The sequence below is a fragment of the Ixodes scapularis genome, unplaced genomic scaffold, assembly GCF_016920785.2.
Source record: "Ixodes scapularis isolate PalLabHiFi unplaced genomic scaffold, ASM1692078v2 PGA_scaffold2__306_contigs__length_199485367, whole genome shotgun sequence".
NCBI classification, from domain to species: Eukaryota; Metazoa; Arthropoda; class Arachnida; order Ixodida; family Ixodidae; genus Ixodes; species Ixodes scapularis.
The window spans coordinates 145,709,079-145,728,712 of record NW_024609857.1 but is presented as its reverse complement, the minus strand read 5'-3'; the positions used below and the strand labels follow the sequence as shown (position 1 = coordinate 145,728,712).

The 19,634-nt window shown below is 44.8% G+C and overlaps 1 protein-coding gene across 1 annotated transcript in view; it reads left to right on the top strand.

Annotated features, from left to right (window-relative positions):
- Nucleotides 1-9,402: 9,402 nt before the first annotated feature.
- LOC8031284 overlaps nucleotides 9,403-19,634 on the top strand; it is a 41,348-nt gene continuing 31,116 nt past the window's right edge. Inside the window, exons 1-4 of the mRNA XM_042291579.1 lie at nucleotides 9,403-9,499; nucleotides 9,686-9,903; nucleotides 12,197-12,483; nucleotides 14,234-14,462. Of these exons, the coding sequence (XP_042147513.1) occupies nucleotides 9,403-9,499; nucleotides 9,686-9,903; nucleotides 12,197-12,483; nucleotides 14,234-14,462 (831 nt within the window). The remainder of the gene's footprint in view (nucleotides 9,500-9,685; nucleotides 9,904-12,196; nucleotides 12,484-14,233; nucleotides 14,463-19,634) is intronic.

The following is a 19,634-nucleotide window of genomic DNA, read 5'->3' as shown; positions in this document are numbered from 1 at the left end:
AATACTACTGAGTGAAACTAGGAGACGGTAGGCTCTTTAAATCGACCGGAAAATTCGGTTTCTTAACCTATCGCGCTACGACTTTGTGCAGCGTTGCCCACAGATGGTGCATTTTCTTTGTAAAATTTGCAAAGAGCGAACTCACCTGAGGAAAAAGTAAAGAAAGAAAAAGGCTTAGCTCCTATGCAAACTCAGCGCCGCCACCGGTCTTCAAACAACACGGCGCCGTTTCGCACGGGACACAAGAGATGGCGCAACGAACGCCGCCAACGAACGAGCATACGGCGCCGAGAGCCAGCGTCTTTAGCAGACAATCTTTTCGACTCAAAAGCGACGCGCGTTCCGCAGGCGGCGACAGTCGCAGAAACAAAAACAGGCGCGGTAACAACGAGGAACTGCAGTTCCTTGTCTGCTAAATACGCCGGCTCTCGGCGCTGTATGCTCGTTCGTTGGCGGCGTTCGTTGCGCCATCTCTTGTGTCCCGTGCGAAACGGCGCCGTGTTGCTTGAAGACTGGTGGCGTCGCTGAGTTTCCATAGGAGCTAAGCCTTTTTCTTTCTTTACTTTTTCCTCAGGTGAGTTCACTCGTTGGAAATTTTACAAAGAAAATGCACCATCTGTGGGCAACGCTGCACAAAGTCGTAGCGCGATAGGTTAAAGGACAACTCCGCTCAATTCCAAGAAGTTCGGGGTTTTTGGTGATTATACATTAAGTTATACTAATAAACGGCTCGACGTCGTTTGTTTCTCAAAAAAGGAAATATAATTCTCGTAATCCTTCTTTACTCCTGATCACGAACCGAAACCGAAACTGCGCCCGCGCCTGGCAACATTGGTGCCGCGTCGTCATAGTCTGGGACAACCCACGTGGTACGAACGTCACCGCACGACACCGCCGACCGCGCGGACGGACGGATCGGCGGAGGAAGCGTCGTCGCGCCGTGTCGTCTGCTCCACGGTCTCTGCTATCCAACGACGTGTGCACTACCGCGGTCGCAGAGTGTTTTGACGCAGAAAAAGGCAAGTTGTTTTAAAGTTATGTTTTGGAAGAATTGGTAGTTGAAGTTAAGTAAACCACTCGTAATATGCCAGGCATCGCAGCACAAAACGTTGCTCCGAGACGCAGCAGGTTCGGTCTTCCCGACGACGAGCGCGCTCGCTCAGACGCTCATCAGCGCATGCGCGTTTTGGATAACGTGGACATCGGTATGCACGCTGCTGGCGCCGCCTGTAGGCTGCGCCTCAATAAAGTAAAAAACAAGAAAAAAAGCGGTCCCAGACTATGACGTGCGGCGCAGTGTTGGCTGCGCCAACACGCGGTATTGACTGCGCTGTTCTCTGCGCCGCACATCGACCGCTAGAATTAGCAGATTTCGGAGACTTGAGGCATCTCAAACTTTGTATACCAGTTTAACAAACGTTTAGGCTTAATTACGTCGTAAAACTTGACGTATAGTCTTTCTAGGTGATACTAAAGAGAACTGCGTTGTTTTTTCAGCATCGAAAATGAAGCGGAGTTGCCCTTTAAGAAACCGAATTTTCCGGTCGATTTAAAGAGCCTACCGTCTCCTTGTTTCACCCAGTAGGTATCCGAAAGACGAATCGAATTATTGGGACAATCATTATTCGATTTCAACTCTAAGGTCGAATATTCGCATACCCCTCACAACAATTCATTTTTCTCATTGGTCGAGAACATTTAATTGGCACGTTTTAGACCAGTGCATGTTGTACACTAACTCAACTCTCTGACGTCAGGTTACTGCGGTGGCGCTGCTGTCCCGCACTGTGCATAGGCAGACGTTTTATCTTCCGCCAATTTTGTTTCTCCGCACGCTTGTATGCAGCGCATTGGCGTATGCACCGGAAAATAGAGTGAATCAATATATAGTTATATAGTAGCATGCCCAAAAGGCCTTGCTTACGCAAAGAAATGCGGAGCGCCAGTTCGTCTGCTTCTTTCGCAGGGTTTGTGGTGACCTCAAAACGCCGAGCTCTGATTTGCATTGATTGAAGGAATGTGGGTAGACCTCAGTTCAGCTTGCTTGAGGTCTACACACTGTTGTTCAATCAGAGCCAATCAGAGCTCTACGTTCTGACTTCACAACAACCCTTACAAAGGAAGCAGACAAACTTCCGTAACGCATAGCTTCGGCGCCATGCGCTAATCCAAAACGTGGTTACGGCTCGGTACATGCGCAGTGGCGACGACGCCATTTCTTTGCGTACGCGAAGCTTATGTGCAGCAATTCTAAGCCTCACTAAGTTGTTCCTTCGATTATACTTTATGATAGCAGTACATGAAAGTTTTTTCCGCATTGCTAAAGCGCCACGTGCCAAATATGACACTCTGTCTGTTTTGTTGGAACGTAAGTTACAGCATCGCCTTTCCAACGGACTCCTTCTGGGGACTGCGGAAGCCTGATGGCAACTGGACTGGGGTCATAGGGATGCTGCAACGGGACGTGAGTTTTTTTTTTTCTTGTCGCGTAAAGCCCAAACATTTGGTCGTTCAACTAGCGAACAAGCTGTATTCTGATTTCCCCAACTTTGTGTGAAACAGGACAGTAGAAACTAAGTCCCTGTGACCTCTGCGAAGGTATAAACAAAACCTCTGTCATGCGCTTTAGTTTTTTTTTTAATATGTACCTAAGTTCTATGCTACTACTTGTTCCAGCCATGATGATAATATGCCATAAAAAGTGGCGACTGCAGATTAAGCATTAAAACCATCCTTATGATTCTCAATAATTCATTCTTTTTTGGTACGCGCAGAAGTATGGCTAACCGTGGCCTATTTCGGTTTATGTTCAACCGAATTATAGCAATATATATTGTATATAACAAATGTATCATAGAGCTCTTTTTGAATCAAAACATGTATATTTATTTTTCAATATACGGCAGTTATTTACATGTGTTAGTGTTTATATATCTATAGAATCTTAACGTGCATATTTCTACTTTTGTGACTCTAGATATAATTGTAAGGAATACATTTTGGCATTTGAGGCATCTTACTGCTTATCATGGTGTCAGCAACGAGAAAACGCTTTTCAGTAACTTGTAAATCAGCATATTTATCAAAACGTTTGGCTGCTCAGGATAGTATTGTAAAAGCTCTCAAACAGGCATGAATTAGCGGTCCTATCCTGTCAAAAGTAATCCCTGGAGAAGGGGAACAAGAGGGACAAAGGACAAACATAAATCTCCAAAAACAGCTAGGTGACTGGTGAGCGACCAAAAAATCCGCCTGGTTCGGGTATCGAACCCGGGACCTCTCCATTACAAGTGGAGCGCTCTACCAACTGAGCTAACCAGGGGTTAGACGTCAGTAGAGCAAACGGGTTTTATCAACTGCCACCAGTCGAACACCAACAAGGGTGAAGCTTGCAATTTAAGGTTATATTTATAATGCAATTAAATGCAAAGGTGCAAGCGAGCCGGACAAGAATGACGAAAGTAATCCCTGGAGAAGGGGAACAAGAGGGACAAAGGACAAACATAAATCTCCAAAAACAATTAGGTGACTGGTGAGCGACCGAAAAAATCCGCCTGGTCCGGGTATCGAACCCGGGACCTCTCCATTGGTAGAGCGCTCCACTTGTAATGGAGAGGTCCCGGTTTCGATACCCGGACCAGGCGGATTTTTTCGGTCGCTCACCAGTCACCTAGCTGTTTTTGGAGATTTATGTTTGTCCTTTGTCCCTCTTGTTCCCCTTCTCCAGGGATTACTTTCGTCATTCTTGTCCGGCTCGCTTGCACCTTTGCATTTAATTGCATTATAAATATAACCTTAAATTGCAAGCTTCACCCTTTGTTGGTGTTCGACTGGTGGCAGCTGATAAAACCCGTTTGCTCTACTGACGTCTAACCCCTGGTTAGCTCAGTTGGTAGAGCGCTCCACTTGTAATGGAGAGGTCCCGGGTTCGATACTCGGACCAGGCGGATTTTTTCGGTCGCTCACCAGTCACCTAGCTGTTTTTGGAGATTTATGTTTGTCCTTTGTCCCTCTTGTTCCCCTTCTCCAGAGATTACTTTCGTCATTCTTGTCCGGCTCGCTTGCACCTTTGCATTGAATTGCATTATAAATATAACCTTAAATTGCAAGCTTCACCCTTGTTGGTGTTCGACTGGTGGCAGCTGATAAAACCCGTTTGCTCTACTGACGTCTAACCCTTGGTTAGCTCAGTTGGTAGAGCGCTCCACTTGTAATGGAGAGGTCCCGGGTTCGATACCCGGACCAGGCGGATTTTTTCGGTCGCTCACCAGTCACCTAGCTGTTTTCGGAGATTTATGTTTGTCCTTTGTCCCTCTTGTTCCCCTTCTCCAGGGATTACTTTCGTCATTCTTGTCCGGCTCGCTTGCACCTTTGCAATTTAATTGCATTATAAACCTATCCTGTCCCTTTCTTCTCTTCTGAATCATGAATATTCCAATGGGGCTCCCTCAGATTGAAATCCCATATCTTGTCGCAAATATTCAGATTTAGTTCTGTGTCTCTCACTTTAGTGGTTCTATACGAAGGCCACCCATTAACTTAACTGAGTTTTGAAAATCTGGAAGTTCATTTGGAATTTGAAAAGTACGTTTTTGATACCAAAAAAAGATGCAACACCCTTAGAGTCCTTAATTCGATATAGTGAATAGATACACCTTTTTTAATTATCGCGCTTGTGAATGCTAATAAACCAAAACGTATAACAAGGTGGAGGCGACGATTTAAGACCCGTAAGAGTGACTTTTTGTTCTTGTGAATTATAAATTTCGTGGCAACCGTAATATTTTTTTTCAATACTCCTCACCAATAATGTTACAGTAGCTACCACTTTCCCCAAATGTACTAGGTGAAAAAATATGCTAACAGAAATAAGGGTTCTTTAACCTACAGATATGCACATGGAGTGATTAGCAACCAGGCTAATTATGTCGAGGGACGCAATGCGCTTGAATATTTTCTGAATGCTCACAAGAAGAGCCCAAGCCGTTAGTTCTTCAAATTGTAACGCTTCCAGGAGGCCGACCTGGCTCTTTCCGTGACAACCCGACGAGCGAAAAAAAGGACGTTGCCGTGGCAACAGAAACTATAGTGCCCATTGAACTGGTCATCATGGCTGGGCGTCTGTCTCGTCATCAGAGCAACATTTTTGGACTTATACAAATATTTCCATGGCAAGTAAGTACCAAGGACACGTACTATCTGGACATAGATAAAATACCACTGAGTGAACGTAAAATGCAACAGAGTAATTGCAGCATTTCGGAATGTCATGTCTATGTTAGTAAACCCGTTGGTAAACTTGAGAAAAATAAACGTTGGTGACAACCAAAGTTATTCTTGTAAAACGAACTAAAAAAGATCCGCGCTCGCACGTAGAAGGAAAGCATAAACTTTGACCAAATTCCAAATTCATTGGTGGATTTTACCTTGTGAAATTTCAAGGTGTAGCTCCTTTCCTGTAAAGAAATGAAAACAACAAACTTTCCATGGTCAATGGCGGATGTGTTCGCAGACCACCCAGATATCGATTGCCGTGACTTCCTGTGCACCCTCTCGATAGGTGCAGCGAGCAGACGACGCACCCTTTGGTTTGTTCGCATAACCCCGCCATCGCTAGCTCCATCGTCTGCGAGCGCGTCCGACTGTAACCGTGGCAAGACGAATGACCTAAATGTTTAGAGAAACAGAGCTACGCCTCGAAAGTTTACAAAGTAAAACCCACCACTCAAATTTACATTTGGTGAAAGTTTGAGCTTGCTATGTGTAGGCGACGATTTTCCCCGTTCGTCATACTGCGCTAGGATCCACAGTGGCCTCCGTGTATAAAATGGGTAAAGGTGAAAAAAAGCGTAGAATGGTCTTAACATTCAAGTGACAGATTAAAAGAAGCGCGGTCATAAATCTCTTTAAAAATTAATTATTATTGGAACTATTGAAACAAATAAAAGCAAGCAGCGGGGAGAATTGTCTTGAATTATTGTTTGTCCTGTATTATGCGCAATATCTCAGAAATATTTCAGGCGGCTGCTTATAATGTCTTTTTTTTGGGGGGTCCAGAAACAAGACAATCTTTTTTTCACTTTTGACGTTCAATAAGTGCAAGTTATTTTCTTTTATTTATATTTTCAGTTACTGAAACCATTGCAGCTCCTTCTATTTCGTGTCTATCGTCTTAGGTACCTATTTCTCTAGAATTGCCAATCACTGAATATATATTTTAAGCTTGTTAGTATTAGGTCGTGATTAGCCCATTGTACTCTCTGGTGGATGTGCTACTCTTGCTAATGTCTGGTATGTTGTTTAATGGAAGATAGGAATGACAACGATCACTCACATTACAAATAAATAAAACATCAGACGGGTTAACCGCCCTCTTTTAAATTGAAACCGTACCTCACAGAACGTGTTGTTTTGTGAGGTGTGGTTTACGAAAATTTCCAATCCTCATTTTTTATGTAATGATTTAAACCCTCACTGGAGCACACGATTCACGGTGAGCCGTTGTGCCTCCGAATGCAAAAGGGCAAGATTACCCCACCTTCGAGAGCGGCACGAGGATAGGCTAACGCCACTCCACCGAAAAGCACGTGCTCTCACCCTCTCACCGCACACGTTCGACGTGGAGCACAGCACAGCTATATGTATTCTTCAAAAAAGGAGCGACGCAAGATGGCTTCGAATGATAGAAATACCAACAAATACGCAGCTGGTCGCATATGTTTATGCTTAAGCATTACGCCGGCCGCCGCCGGATATCTTAAAATATGCAAAATCTCAAAAGTGTTTCTAAAATGAAATAAAACAAAAAAAAAAGGTAAAGACTGCAAACTGACAGTGCTGAGTAAATTTATTATCATGATCAAGGCAAATGTCAAACCCATCACACGCAATGTTTAACCGATCTCAGCTCGGGTTTGTACCAAGCGGCACGAAACGTTCGTGGGTTCGGAAGAACACACGAACAGAAAACAAGTTGATATGCTCGTAAAAACAGCTGTAATTATCAGAACGTACGTGACACTCCTTTCTCGCTTAGGCCTTAACGCTCGAAGTACGACATAACAAAATGAGGAGCGAGAGAAAATACTTTTTGTGGATTTTCGCAATTGATGTCGCCTGGTGAATGCCGTCCCGTAGTGATTCTTGAACTGCGCTTACGGCTGCACTCTCTTGAAGCAATACCCTACCACACGCGAAGTGATATAAACAATAAAAATTGCCCATAATTACCAAAGTGTGCATCCCGTCCTTGCCAGTGTCACCGGGAGTAGCGTCTTGAGCTACAAGCTGTGTTCCGGCCGAATCTCGTTGATTTCGACGGAGCAGGTTTTCTCGGAATCCAAGGAGGACCTGAAGCCAGCGCTGCTCTAAAACGACGAACTGAAGTCAAACGTGCTGACTTCACCCGCCCATCGGCAGACGCGCGCTCCCCAAATGTAGATCCTAGAGCGCGCCAAAACGACGATTGGAGATTGCCATTAGTGACTTCAGACTGACTGTAGACCTTTACTAACATTTCTCTAGCGGGTATTGTGCGTGGCCTAGCTCCCCTCTGTCTCGTTAGTAAGACTTTCTGAAAACGCCATTTAGAAAACCCAATCAAATAACCGTCTTTGAGTGGTTGTTATAAAGCAGCTGGGCGTTGTTAGTGCAGCGCCTTTGCTGAAACCTGAAGGCAGTTCCGCATCCTTCTTTGAAACCTCCTTTCAATGTCGCCTTAGGTATGGACCTGCTTCATTTGTGGCATGATATTATCAGCCGTCACATGGGCACTCAGTGACATTGTCCACTCATGGAAACAACCAAGGCATTATTTAAGCTGTTTGTCGACGCTCTTCGATCACCTGTGGACGTTCATTGAAAACACCTGTACAGAAGGTACGAGAGCCGCTTTTTTTACAAATTCTATAAACCAACGTTGTTTTCCTTGTATTGATAAAATAGGTCATTACATCACATTCCGAAGTGCACCAACGTATTAATGCGCGTCCATCTTGGCCAAGTAGGAAGTTCTAACGGGGGAGTTAACGGTCGGTCAGACCGATTCGCTTAATTTGTTAGAGCTTTAAACTTCGAGTTCAATTTCTTTATAGTGCGGCTAGGCACTGATCAATTACCTTTAGCTTTAGGTTAGATCTACCGTGTTTCTATTAAAGTGCCGTTGGTAGTGGTGTTGAGATTGCGCCCGTGGCTAAAATCAATTGTTAGGTAAAATGATATTTGCTTTCCGCCGTTAATAAAGAATCAAATTTAGGGTCTGAAGACATTGCACAATAAAATCAAACGTCATTCCCTCCATAATAAGGTAGGTAAGTGACAACTTGATTTCAATCATGTAGTGTATTGCCAAAAAAGAAGCGCATGGTGATAACTCATGTTCTTGGCAAAAACAATATTTTTCTTTTAGTACTCACGTTTTGGCTTCCCAATGTACTGGAGTAAAGAATCGGGTACAAAGCAGAGGCGTCGTATAATGAGTAAAATCCATTCAGAATAATCAAGAACGATACTCGCGAGAGAAGGAACCGAGGCTTATAACTATTACAGTACTTTGTTTCTCCTTAAGTTTTAACGTAGCCGACGCTACGAACTGGTGAGACAGATCTGACAGCGTCAAATAGAGCACCATGAGGAGGTTCGTCATTTTTCTGTACCTGTTCAATTATCGCTCAAGCCATCATAAAAATAAGTGACCTATTGACTTGCGCTTTCGACGCTGCATAATTCGTCGCATACTTCGTAGCGTCGTCTAACGAAACATATTGTAATTTATCGTATACAAACTTAGGAGCATAAGTTTGTTTTAATTTATTATGAGACGAGCGTCAAATCGGTAAGAAGAAAGAGCTGTAATTTATCACAGCAATCTAGAAATTGTCATGGGTTAAAGGGGGGGGGGGGTGACACTCAGCTTGAACCTGCAGATGATTCAAATGGTAGCGTGACAAAACATTGAAGTAAAACAAAATAAAAAGCCCTCAGCGTCAAGGCAGCACCCCCATGAAACCGCAAGCCTTTAACACGTACACAGAATATTCGGACCTTTTCTTCGGCGTACTGGTAAAAGTATTGGTCTTATCTAGCTTTGACAAGCCTCCATGTCCTTCTTGCTAGCATTCCGCAGAGGGGAGGAAAAGTGCAATCCCCCGACGATTGAAATTTCATCCAAACGGAGCACAGGTGTTCGATGTCACTGCTTGTAATACGGAAGTACGCTAGTCGTTGATTACACGTAAATCATGTGAACGTGGTCTTAAAATTGTGTAGGACATACGGAAGTACGCTAGTCGTCAATTACACGTAGCTCAAGTGAATGAGATCTTAGAATTTTGCAGGACTCACTGATTATTGTAAGCTGTGACCAAAATATAAGAACCGTCCTGCATTCAACTAAAGCTAGTCATGTTGAAGTTCCTGTTTGTGCGACTGCGCTTCTTGTTCTTGTTCTGTAACTGCTCGGTTATGATGCCGTGCTCTGTCTTTTTCCCCATATTTACTGGTTCGTTGGCTATCTTGACTCTCGGCTGATTGGACCACGCCGCTCCAACGCGTACTGTACACCACACACTTTGTTTTATTTAATTTAGTCAACGATAAATATTTTCTTGAGCGCCAGCCATGTATCGACTTAACAGATGTTTTTAACTGATATCCCTTTCGGTTACTTTTCTTCGTTCGTTTTCAGCGTCTCCTTCCACCCCAAACCGCGATTCAGCACGGATCGTCGTAGCCTCGTTCTGGCTGGTTGTGATTATCCTTACGACAGGCTTCGCGGGTCAGATGAAGGCCATGATGATGGTCAAAAACGAGGCCGACCGCATCGACAGCATCAGAGACCTGTCCCTCAGGCCCTGGATCAAGCCATACGTTCCGGCCGGAAGCGCCGTCGTGTCCTCAATACGCGTGAGAGAATCCTTAGTTCTGAATGTAATTTATAGTAATGTCAACAGTTTCTTTTACAGCGAAACTGAGGAACTATAGTTTATTGTCTGATTATTTTTGGTACTTGCCTTGTGAAAACAAGAACGCTTGAAAATATTCGAATTCAACTGTAAAATTAATACGTTCAAATAGTGGTTGTTGTTAATACAAGTAAAGAACGGAATCGTCTACCTAACAATATTGTTTTAGTAGTACCGAATAACTTTTTTATAAAGGTTGTTAAACGACCGTGATTCATGCTTGCTTTCCTATGTTATCGAATATTGTGATGTTTGCCTTTCTTTGAGTGTCAAGATTATTAACGCCGATGCCTTGGTACGTTGCAGCAGAATGTAAATCCAGAAAAAAAAATATAAATTATTTCGACGACTTTTTTTTTATAATGGCCTTACAATACTGATGAATTCCCCAAATCATTTTTTTTTCATCTTTTTTTATTGTACCCTTATGGTCCGAATGCATTACAGAAGGGAAGAAGAACAAAAACAGGTTAAGCCAACAACAAAATATAAATTTGGCACACTCACTAATAGGAAGGTTATATCTATACAAGCATATTAGCCACTCTCGTCAGCAAAATGATTGGTGATGGTACATTTGAAAAGTTCAGTGTCCGTGATGACAGTTATCGATCCGGGAAGGGGGTTCCACTCCTGGAATGCACGAGGAACGAAATTTGAATAAAACGCTCTTGTGAGAGAACTTAGGTTGACCACTTTATACTAATGATCCAGACGAGAGGAATCATAAAATGGACGAGAGATTTGTGGGTCGCGTGGTATAGAATTATGGTTATTCATTTTATGAAACAAGGTCAAGAAACGTTTGGACGAATGAATAAAGGTGTCAATAAAAGATCATTTTTATAGAGGTGGCACTGGATGTGTGGTGGTCGTTGCTTAGGATAAAACGAGCAGACCTCTTGGGAATTGATTTTAATGTAGATGAAAGAGTTGCTTGGTCGGGATCCCAGATAAAAACTGCCTATTTTAACTTGGGCCGAATTAAAGTTTTGTGAATACTTTTCTTATGTGAAACATTGGTTAATGAAAAATTGCATTTGATTTAGCCTAACATATAGCCAAGAAGAAATATGATGAATATGAGTTGTACGCCACAGGTTAGAAGTTATATGTAGGCCCTAAACACTAATTTCATTATACTGGCTTTAACTGGGCATTACTTAGCAGGTTGTTAGGATAGTCATGCGATTGGCGAGACGCCCGCATGGCCTTGCATTTCTTAGTGTTAAGACTCATATGCCATGCATTTGTTAGTGTTAAAACTCATAGACCATGCATTGGTAGATAGTGTTAACGGCTGATTGGAGATTCGAAGTACCATTATACTCTAGAAGTTTTCAATAAATCAGGCGGTCATCAGCGAACAAAGAAATTGATGAGGAACGATTAATCGGAAAGTCATTAATATATAGTAAAATTAGTAGGGGCCCTAAGACTGATCCTTGTGAAACACTGTGAGTAACAGTGAGAGTTGAGGAGTTACTATTATTTACAACAATTGATTGTCACCTTTGAATTTGGAAACATTTAACCCACGCAAGAGCGTTAGCGTCTATGTTAAGTTTGGAAAGTTTTAGTAGCAAAAGCTTGTGAGAGGCTTCATCAGAGGCCTGTAGGAAATCCAGAAAAATACGGTACGCCTGCGATCTTAGGTCTAGAATCCTATGAAGATCATGAGTGAATGATAAAAGCTGCGTCTCACATGAAAATGTTTTTTTTTTTTTGAAAATCATGTTGGGAAATGCTGAAAAAGTCGTTGATTCTTAAAAGTTAACAAGGTTTAACATGTCCTATTAACAAATAGGACATGTTCTAGAAGTTTATAGGGAACACTGGTTATAGAAGTCGGACGATAATTGGGAGAGGAATGTTTGTCACCAGCCTTGTGAATGGGTACCACCCTTCCTATCTTCCAGTCCAATGGGAGAACAGTTGGTTGAATAGATTGCTCAAACACTTTTGTTAGTATAACAGAAGAGTAATGTTCAGTATTTCTCAAAACCTTTGAATTAATTATGTTATTTAATGCAATTCTCGGTCCGAAATAACGCGTACACGGCAACGGGCTTTTCATCGCGTAACAATTCTAAAATAGCGTTTCCTTTGCTTTATATTACGACAATGAAAACAAGTTTTCGACAGCAGTTCGACCCTACGTTTCTGAAGTGTGCTAGCCGAAAACATACATACTCAACACGATTTCTCAAGCAGTTTTCTGCCTTTTTAAACAGGATTCCAGGGATACATACTACCAGAAAGTGTGGCGCATGGTAGAAAAGCACAAGGGAAGCCAGCCACCCGCCGTCGTGCTGTCGGAGGCCTCGATGCGCGAAGTCGGTCTCGGCAAAGCTGTGGTCATCATCAGTCGAGCAGCTTCGGCCTCGCGGGCCACGATTGCATGCGCCAATTCTACGATAGGAGAGTACTACGTGGGAGAGGAGTCCACCTTCAATTTCAACTCTGTGTTCTACCTGAACAAAAGGATGCCACTGGAGAGGCAACAAGCCATCAATAGTAGGTAAGTCTGGTTGTGGTATAGCTCGGGACTATTTGTAAAGAAGGTTGCATCGACGTGGGAGGGGGGAGGAGGGGGGAGTGGGGGGGGGGGGGGGGGGAGGGCTCGTGCAGAAATATAAATATTGAAACCTTGAATTACAACTATTAGAATCCGTCGTGAGGCATATTTGGTGTTTTCGAATTTTGTTTTTCTTATACTTCATTTGGATGTTTTTTTCCTCCGAAAACGGATATACGTCATTTCCTTTTGTAATACACCGGTTCAGAATCGCAGCACGCGAAGTCTGATAGCCGCTGTAGATAAAAGGACTGGTGTGAAAAAAAAAAAAAATCTCCAAGTTGATTTTTTTTTAATGCGTTAGAATTAGAACGGACGTTTTGACGAAGTCCAGGCGGTGTCTGTCAGTTTTTCAGCACCGGGGAGAAAGTGAGAAGGAGGGAGAAAGAGTGACGCATGCAACGCTCCTATTGGTTCAATGCGCTGACGTCGCCGCGCGTTACCCTCTCCTTCTTCCTCTCCCCATGTCCCAGGAGCCGACAAACGGACAGACGCGCCGCAGGGTTTTCTTCAAAACGAGCGTTTTCGCCTTCGCTTTCGTCAAAGCAGCGTCCCACAGCTGGCGCGAAGGCAGAGAGGAGGAGGCGCTGCGGCGCGGTAAAATGAAAGCGTGCTCAGTGCCCCTCTGAGGCCGCCGGATGTTCTTCGCTCTGGGTTTCCGACATAGCGGTGGGTGGGCTGTGATGTGTGTGTAGTTAAAACGATGGATGCGGTTCATTCCACGAGTGATATAGATGTGGTTCCTTTCACGAGTGGTATAAATTTGGTTCTTTACACGCGTGATATGTATTACGGTATCAAGGCCGTCGACGTACTCTGACAAAGTGCAAAAAAGCGGTGAAAAAAATTAACGTGATACCCATCGGTGGAATTCTTAGGGAATGCGTTAGCACATGACCTTTGGGAAAAACCACACACGTCTCCCTTTGGTTAACGTTAACATTAACCCTATATCGAGGCCAAAAATTGGCAGCAAAAATAGAGGAAGCAAAAAATAAAACCAAAAGAGAAAACCAAAATAGAGGAGTGAAGGGGTCAGCGTTAGCGTTTCCCAAAGAAAGACCCGTATGGCGTTTCACAAGGATCATGCTAACGCATTCCCTAAGAGTTCACCAATGGATTTTACTTTAATTTTTGATTACAATAGAGCTAGCTTTTCCATTAAGCACGTCTCAGTTTTGTCCCGATCATCAACAAACCACTCAAGACACTGTCTATTGTAAAATGGATTACTTACAAACCTGAAACTTGGAAGAGGTAAAAAGACACATACAACCTATCCGCTGCGTTTCCTTTTGATAGTCATTCTGATAACAGCGCGCATTATTCAAAAGCTAAAAATGAGCTTCGGCACTAGGCCGTGTGCTTTGTAGGAATCTCTATCCCACGATAATAATTACTGCCTACTAAGTCTCCAAACGCTCCTGATGTGCATAGGCTGAATAAAACAAACATGGCTTACAAGCAGTAAAACAATACAACTCAGAATAAAGTAGCCCAAATAATTGCTCTCGAGAGCACATGTTGCTATTATTGTTCATGCACTGTAAGGCATCGCAACTATTAAAGTCATCCAAGCATATATGATTTTTATAAAGCTTATCACTCAGATCTCGTTACGCACTGGGAAAATAGCTGACGTCAAGCTACATTGGCACCACTGTGTGACCTGTTTTTCATATTTTTTTCAAAGGATTTTGTGGCTGCGTGATTCTGGCCTGGTGGCAAAATGGTGGAAAGATTCGTCAGGCCACTGGCAAGGCTGCGGTCAGACCATCAGCGACGGAAACATCTCCTTCTCGGATTTCAAGGACCTGCTCCTGTTCTGGATTGTCATGCTATCCGTGTCAACTTGCATTTTCGCCATCGAGGTCTTAAGCAACCTGAGCTATCAGATCCGTCCGGCCATTTGCAACAGCGATGTCGGTTTCACAAATGCGCAGGCGGATTATTAGTTTCTTTAATGCAGTACCACATTCTCGATGCAATTTTCCTAATTGCTTTCTAGACAAGCACGGTGTCGGCATTAAGTGCGAACTTTGAATAGTGCAAGAGCGGAAGTCAAAAGAATTTAAACAAAGCAAGATGCACTGTTGGCATGCGCTTCTTGGGAGAACCAGAATCATTGGGCATCCACTGCTTTACGCTGCACCTTTAGCGTGATGTAAGGAAAGAAACAATAAATTCAGTGATCAGGCGTTTGCGCTGTCCAGGTCATATTGAACGCTTCATAGCCTCAAAGTATGCTTTGAGTAGGCAAGGACCCCCGAGGTAACTCTGCGCCTTTCACATAGTTTTCCAAGCGGGGAAAAGTCGAATGTTTTATTAACAGGCTTCATTCCACGTGAAAAGATTGAGATCGTAAATTCTACCTTTCAAGAATGTTGTCACTAAAAGCTGAAACATATCTATGGTACCAGATATAGGCCCTAGATGTAGCTGCTGTCGAAAATGTAAGTTACATTTTTTGCTATTTTCACAAGTTATAACTATCGTTTTTTTTCTTTTCTAAGGTAATATTTATGTACATTTAATCAAGGATTTAGCATTTATCCAATTTACGTCTACTAAACTTTCGAATTTCCACAATTCGAAGTTTATAGAGTTTATTTTGCTATATATAAAATTCGGCAAACTTTTTGATAAATGTTGTGGCAGCGAGAGTCTGCCACTACGCCCACAGGCCGCTGCCGACCGCCCAAAGTGGACAACGTCCAAGGCGCACAACAGCGCACGAAGAATAGGCGAGAGAGCCAATAAAAGAGGGGACACGCCCCCAGAAGGGATGAGACGGACCGAGGTCACGGAGGCGTGCAGATCGAACGCTGCGGCCGTGTTATTCTTCAACACTAACAGCCCTTCGCTGTTACTTTAAAGGGGTAGAGAAACGAAATTCAAACGGTCATGTTATAGCTTTAATGTGTTGCATGTTGCAGCATAATCTCAAATACACAAGGCATGCGTTGAAAGGCACAAGCAAACTAATTTTAAAGCTAATTAAACGATATTTCAATGTGCACCTGGTGCATGCATGCGGAGCTTATTTGGGAGGTAATCTAGCAACATTGGCGAACTTGCTATGTAGTCATGACGTAGCGAGCTCCATCGGAGCAGCGCCGCTCTTGGGAATTTTAACATTTTCCATCTTAGCTTTCCGCCTCAACTCACAAATCACGCATTGAACCAAAAAGTTTAAGAAGACGGAAAGGAGGGACTCCCCTCTTTCTCGGACTCTCGTTTGTGCACCCGGATACAGCCATTTTCCCCCTACACTGTTAGCAAGTCCCGTGTATTTGGCGAATATTTGGGGTGAAAAACACGCTATTTACACAAATTACCATAAATTTACACGATGAGTAACGGATAATTCGTTCAGAAATCATGCGAGGTTGTAAAAAAACGTGTTTTGGTTCGTTCATACACGCATAACCGTGTAGCCGACCTCGATAACACGCATCGCCCCCGGCAACGACCGCGGCATTGCCGGCTATCGAAGCACCGGAATGCTTGGGGACACACTTAGAAAGGACCGTCGAGACAAATGCCGCGGAAAAAAACATGTCTCGGAGGCAGATATGCACCAAAAGCAATTGCGCCATGTCGCAGGACGTCGGCGAAACCCGCGCTTACCGTGCTCGCCGCCATTTTCTGGTCGATGGCAATGCGGCTTCCCTCATGTCGCCCATGTTTGTATTTAGTTTAGGGGTCTTGATAACAGTTTCTTACACACCACAAATAAAGTCATGGGTCTAGTTATTCGTTCCAAACAGTTAAAATGGATATAAAAAGCGTGTCCTCGATGTGAACACGTGACATTGCAGTTGGTTTCGTTTTTGCTTCAACCTTCAACTGCAAGCGATCTGGCCACAGCGCAAGCGCAACGCCGATGTACGCTGGAAGCAAGAGCCGGTTGGCTTTCGTTGTTTTTGTTTGACCGGAGAAAATCTGGCAAGTACGCATGGCGCCGCTACTGTTTTGGTTTTACGGGACGCGAGAAGCTTCGCATAGAGCTTCGGAGTTTGCGAGCACATAGTGAAGACGTGACCGGAGAAGTGCCCCTGTGATGTTCCCGGATGACGGAAAGTACCATTCGTAATCGTCGTGTGTGTTTTGAAAGCGAAGGGAGTCACAGGGTCCACGAGTTCGCAACCACAAGCCAAGGTTCACGACAGCGCGGCGTTGACTTCGGCGATCTCATTCTGTTTGGTGCAACCCGGCGATGCGAAAAAGAGCTGAAACGTTCGTCGTGTGTGGTGCGGTGCTTTGTATTCCGGGTCCGTTTGAACCACGCTTTTAACATGGTGCGCAAATTGTTGCGGGGTGGAGATTCAACGGGTATAGTCCCGTCGTCGGCAGCTGATCCGGTCCAGCTGGTCCGGGAGGACGCAGCGAGCGTTTTTAAAAGTAAATCTTCCTTCGTTCGTTTCAAACTGTGTACGTATCCCGACACTTACCGTGAGTAAGAAGCAGCGGGCGTTTTCAACAAAATTACGTCGTTTTAATTGAATAATGGACTCCGGATTGTTGTCTTAAATCTGCCGTTTTTTATGCTTCGTGTTGGACTGCGTTTGCACAGCGACGCACACCGCTCGAGTAGATGATTCAGTCCTGCAACGAGTTTGTTGCGTCAATCATGCGGCGTGAATAAATTAGGGCAAGGTTTCCTACCTGCCCACAGGTGCATGCACTGAGACCATTTTTTACGTTGTGAACGTAGCGCTCTTTCTTTATTTTTGAAGGGGCGTTGGTGCATTTATTATAGCACAATCACTTGAGAGTTGAGAAATTGGAGAGCGAGCAAGCTTTCCCAACTTCGTCTCTTTTTCTCTGGCTCTGCCCTGTTTCAGTTTCAGTAGGCATATCTACTAGCAGGTACAAACTGCTCTAAAGCAGGTAAAAAACGGGAAGCTTAGGACGGTGCGGACTCCGTGTTTCGCGCTTTTCGCAAGGTGACAGGTTGAATGCTTTTGTGAGATATGCGGAATATGCAAGCGATTTTGTTATGCCCGTCGTTTGCGTCTCGCCAGCAAAACGAATAAGATGATCTACTACAAAGGCGCAATCACAAGCCAAGATTTAAGATAGCAGTGCGTTTGCTTCGGTGATCTATGTAGCTGTATTTTACCCTGCTCTCTGCAACACCGTGTCATGACGAAGAGCTGGAACGGTCACGGTTTGTGCTGGCCTCCTGGTTGACAGAAACCCGCGTCGCCGGCATCGGCACCGAGTGCGCTTGGGCTGATGATGCTCAAGCCTTTCATCCGCGGCTTGTCGCCAGCTCATCCAGCTGCTCAACGGTGAGGAAGCGGCGAGAGTAACCTCGGAAGTGAATGTAAATTCTCGTTCATTCAGTTATCCGGTGTCAAAGTGTGGAAGATGTCCAACGTGTACTGAAGGCGGGAACTACGAGCGTTTTGCCTTGCTTTTATAACCGAAACCAGACCAACGAGATAACTGCCTTGCGTACTCTAAAATGACGGAAGCAATAAGTTTCAACAGGTCGAGTACGTCACCGGGGGTGTAGGCGAGACGGTGCACACTGTTTAAACGCTTGCAGTATCCACGAGTGGTACCAGGAAAGCGACGTCAACAGAGAAGGAGCTCGCGATTCAGCATAATGCACTGCTACGGGCCCGTGTATGTTCAAATTTCGGGGTGGTGGCAGCATAAAAAAAAAGACGCATCAGCGCCCCACACCAGTGTTCACGAATAACACCGGTCACAAACTCCCAAGCCTTACCGCTCCACTCGACACCGACACGACATATACAACAACAAACTGCATCAAAACGCCCCAAAAGTGAAGGCGTCTGCTCCCGTACACTCTCAACAAAAGGGTTGTCGTAGGGTACTACACTTGGGGTAGTCAGAAGCCGTCACAGATATCGCTACCCCTTCTTTGTTATACTAACAACCCCATGGGCAGTCACACGGCACGCAATCAGCAGGTAATCACAGTGAGCACCCCCAAAAGCAACATGGCGGCTGGCAAGCGACAGTGGAGCAATACGAGTACGGCCTAGCGAGCTGGACTGCTTTTTGCTAAAATACGATTCTCAAGTGCGTACGCCCGTTCGCTGCCTTCCGTGCGCACAAAGCACCCCGAAACGCGCCTCGAAGCACCGGCACCGCACCTAATACGAGTAGGGGCGACGATGTGAGGAGGGGGGAGGGAGGGGGGGGGGGGGGCGGGCGCATTTGAGGGGGTTTGTCCGCGATTGCTTTCGCGAGGCCGGCTGCATTTACTTCGCGGCCAGAAAACATTCAAAGAAGGAAACAAACTAGCGACAAATGGAATGATGTCTTTATTGAACAGAGCATCTGCTTGCTGTGCTTGCCGCAAGTGATCCGGCGTTTTCGGTTGACAGCGGCGAGGCGAGGCATCACCGATTTAAGCGGCGTCGGTTCCGATCGTTCAACGTTCCTGCTCACCTGTTAGCATTCGTTATCCACTTTCAAGTCCCTGGTAATCCTCACCGCGTCTGTGCACGCACTTGGCGCTATTCACCGCACGGAACACCCATTCAACTGGCTATGGGACTGATCCCATTTGGACGAGAGGCCGAGAACCGAAGCAGAAACCCTTTGTGGCTGCTACGTGGAGCCATGGAACGCCTCCATGTTTTTCACTCAAATAAGTAGACACATAAACACGCGACTCCTTGAATTGGGCGGCGACACGCGCCACCTAACGGACAGCGCTCAAACTAAAGAAAAAAAGAAACTAGCAATTCTTGCTCTGAGCGCCTCGCCAGACAATGCCGTATGTACAGTGCTAATCACACTTGTCTACAACGCGCGAGCGTGCGGCTTTCTCCGGGGAGCGCTAGACTGGTGGCATTCGCGAAAACTAAGCTAGTCACGTGGCGCAACATGGAACGGCCCGCTCGAGGGGTGTCCTGCCCACTCTCTCAGCTGGCGGCGAACGCGGAAGGCTGCTCGCATGCTTTTTTACCAACATCATTGCTCGAACAATAAACAAACTACACTCTAAGAAAAAAGGGAGGAGAAAGGTAGCAAAAGCGACTGTTCCTCCTTGTTGCGTACAAGTTGCCCAGAGAAGGGAGGAACGGCAGTTCAGACGAAAGGAGGAG